General features: G+C 44.1%; 1 protein-coding gene across 1 annotated transcript; it reads left to right on the top strand.

The window, feature by feature from the left end:
• Positions 1 to 99: 99 nt before the first annotated feature.
• LOC104400298 (serum paraoxonase/arylesterase 2) lies at positions 100 to 2,882 on the top strand (the record flags this gene model as incomplete). The annotated part of the gene is made up of 4 exons (XM_010018038.1): positions 100 to 300; positions 960 to 1,041; positions 1,561 to 1,689; positions 2,608 to 2,882. Coding segments are annotated over 4 exons (571 nt in total), but the record flags the coding sequence as incomplete, so codon positions are not given.
• Positions 2,883 to 3,461: the final 579 nt, after the last annotated feature.

Genomic DNA, 3,461 nt, shown 5'->3' with positions numbered 1-3,461 from the left:
GTAGCTGTGCCTGGGGTTGTACCAACCCAGTCCTAAAATGCTCCTTCATACCTCTCACATCATTCTTTTATTGATTTTTCTCCCTCTTCATTTTTTTAGCGTGAATGATATGGTAGCTGTAGGACCAGACAGCTTCTATGCTACCAATGACCACTACTTCTCTGACTTCATCTTGATGTTCTTGGAGATGTTCTTGGGTTTAACCTGGTCAAATGTTGTTTACTACAGTCCTAAAGAAGTGAAAGAAGTAGCAGCTGGGTTTTATTCAGCCAATGGAATTAACATTTCACCTGACAGAAAGTAAGTTTCTCCTTGCCTTAGGTTTTGTTTGATCACACAAAAGAATCCTGAAATCATAATTTGTACACACGCTACCTCTGGTCAAGTGTCTGAAGTGGCTTATGTAAGGCAAGGGGCTGTGCAATGTAAGTGATGCGGAGGGTCTGTAGAACAGAAGTTATGTGTTTCAGGCTTCAACTAGAGGCAATGTTTCCGCTTTGCGGGGTGGTTTATGTGCAATAAGGTCAAAGTTTGCTTCATTTGAACCAGCCGATACAGAAGTTTGTGTATATTGCTCTGCAAGGATTAACAAGGCAAGGTTTCTGCCAAGTGAGGAACTCTCCACAGTGTTAAAGTCTGTATGACTGAAGTACCCAGTGCTGTGGTGTAGACAGCTGATCTGAAATTGAAAAACCAGCCTATTTGTGGATCTTATGATCCAAGGCCTGGTTCAGTGTTGTAATGGAAGAGCTGGCACAGTGTGAAGCTACAATAGTGTCTCGGCAGGTTGGCTTCAGTTCAGTGCCCTGTGAGCTGCTTGCCTTATCTATTGCTGTGTGGGAGCTGGCAGCTGAGAGCTGGCGTTCCTCATGGGAAGAGCTGGGCTTCCGCAGGAAGAGCTGGCTGGTTTCGGTGTCTCCTTACTCATACGCATTGCTAAGAGGTGCTTTCTTTTGAAGGTACATCTACATTGCAGATGTATTTGATCATAATATCCATGTTATGGAAAAACATGCGAATTGGAATTTAACCCATGTGAAGGTAAGGTGCTGCTGTTCCATAAATAAAAAGGAACATGTGAATTTTGGACAGATTAGTCCCCATGAATGCTTTCAACCTGATCATGTGTGCAGTTCTGGTCTGGATGGTTCCTGCTATGGGTTTGCAGAGGTGCTGTGTGCCCTGTTAAAGAGCTTCAGGTCTTCCACCCTCACACGAGCAACAACAGAGGAATCCTTGGGTGTGATGTAGAGCTGCAGTGGCAGTCTACCTCGGTCAGACCACAGAGCTCTGACTGAAGTAACCAACACAAGCGTAGGTGTGAATGAAGTGATGGGGGAGTAGCAAGCAGGTTTCTCATGGCACAGAAAGGGGGATGAAGCATCCTGGGGGGAAAGAAACATAACACTTTGGAGGAAGAAAGTATTTCTTAAAAACTCAGTCTAAGCTATGTCAGATGAGAGTCTTGGGCAAGTCTGTTGATTATGTTATAGTTTGCTTACAGGATTTCTGATAGATTTAACTTCCTTCTTTTTCTTGTTTTGCCTCTGTGTTGGATAGACGCTGCAGCTGGACACTCTGGTCGATAATTTGTCTGTTGACCCATCCACTGGAGACATCTGGGTAGGATGTCAACCCAATGGGATGAAGCTCTTCTACTATGATCCTGAGAATCTGCCTGCTTCTGAGGTGCCTCTTGGGAAACATCACTGGTCTCTCGGCTGTGTCTGTGCCAGAAAGTTGCTCTGTTCAAATCACCCTGGTGTAACTTAACTCTGCATTACACAGAGAAGTGCCTGCCCAGCCTTTGTGAAAGCAAAGACTGAGCTGTCTTCCAGCTTATAGCTTTTGCTCTCAAGTGGAAAGCCAGAACAGCGTATACCCACTAACAAACACCTATTCTGATCCTTAGGACACACTAAATAATTTCCACCCAGTAGCTGTGTCATTCTGGACTCCTCGGGTTGCATTCTGTGCAGCTGTGGCTGTGCAGTCAGATTTTGATGAGCAGTAATAACTGAGCCAGCACCTCTTTGCCAGACAAAAGTGGTTGACTGAGCACAAAGCATGATGAGAAACGTTCACACTGGAATGAATAATCTGTGCAAGTGTGGTTCATCAGTAGGTGACACTGTAATTCTTCTTTCCTTCTGAAATCAGTGAGGTACTGGCATCAGCGTGCTCATACAGGTGGCTGGTTGGTACCTGTTTGATTTCAGCCTTGTCTGAGGCTCACCATAAGACACGTTTCAAAACTATCATGTTCAGTAGCAGTAGATCTATGGTACCAGCAGTTGTTTACCCTCTGGAAAAAGCATGAAAATAAGAAGGTGTTAAGTAACGATTAGGCTGGAAAAAACAACACATTCCTAGTGTCTTACTTACATACTGAGGTGGAGTCTCTGTTGCACAACCACTTAAAAAATAAGCAGCGTTCATGGACTGTGCTTCAATGAAGCAGAATTGTGTCCCTGTAACAGGGATCATTTGACTGCAGTTAGCAGCAGCTGATCAACCAAACTCATTTTTTTAAGTTAACATACTGATGTTCCCTCCATCTGTGGAACCCACGGCCATTTCAGCAGCTGTATCCCCCTCCTCTGGCAGGTCCTGCGCATCCAGAACATCCTCTCGGAGGAGCCTATGGTGACACGCGTCTATGCTGATAACGGCTCCGTGCTGCAGGGAAGCTCCGTGGCATCCGTCTATGAGAGAAAACTGCTCATTGGCACAGTCTTCCACAGAGCTCTCTACTGTGAGCTATAGCTCTCCGTGGTAAGATCTTCTGCAGTGGGAAGGATTTAGTTCCTCGCGAACTTACTTAGTTTCTGCTAGACTTGCTAACAAGAAGACTGTTCCAATAAAGGTTAACTAGAGTCATGGAAATGTATTTTAGTCTTCCTCTCCAAAATGAGAGTTTTATGCAATATTAAAGGAAATTGAAGGGGAGGAATTAGCTTACTTGTGTAATGGGGAGGACCCCATGCCAGTAACAAAGGGTAACCTTGAAATTCAAGTTCATATTACAAATCACTGAACTGTCAGACACTGAATGATCTGTTGCGACTGGATTTGTGGATTTTGTTTGTTGTTTTTTGCCCCCAGACAAAACTGATTTTGTAAATCAGAATTGCTAACTACCAGTGTGGTGGTCTTTCTTGTCACCGACCCCTGGGCTTTCCCTGTGACTGTGCTAAGGGTTCTTCTTCCAAACCCTCCTGTTAGCTTTCCCCAATGCTTCTGAAATAACTGGAAGGAGAATAAATGTTACTTCAGTCTCATTTCTTCCTTCTTCCGCATTTAAGGTATTTTCTACCATTACTTCAGTTCCATACATTTGTTTTAATCCTGCTGACAAAGATCAGGGCGCCACTTCAGAGTGGTTTCCTAAAGGAGTTTAAAAAAGCCTTTTTTTTCTTAAAGAGTGTGAAACAACTCCCAAGGACCTTCATTACAGTTAC

The sequence above is a fragment of the Nestor notabilis genome, unplaced genomic scaffold, assembly GCF_000696875.1.
Source record: "Nestor notabilis isolate BGI_N333 unplaced genomic scaffold, ASM69687v1 scaffold36400, whole genome shotgun sequence".
Taxonomy (NCBI): domain Eukaryota; kingdom Metazoa; phylum Chordata; class Aves; order Psittaciformes; family Psittacidae; genus Nestor; species Nestor notabilis.
This window is presented reverse-complemented; position numbering and strand designations above follow the sequence as displayed.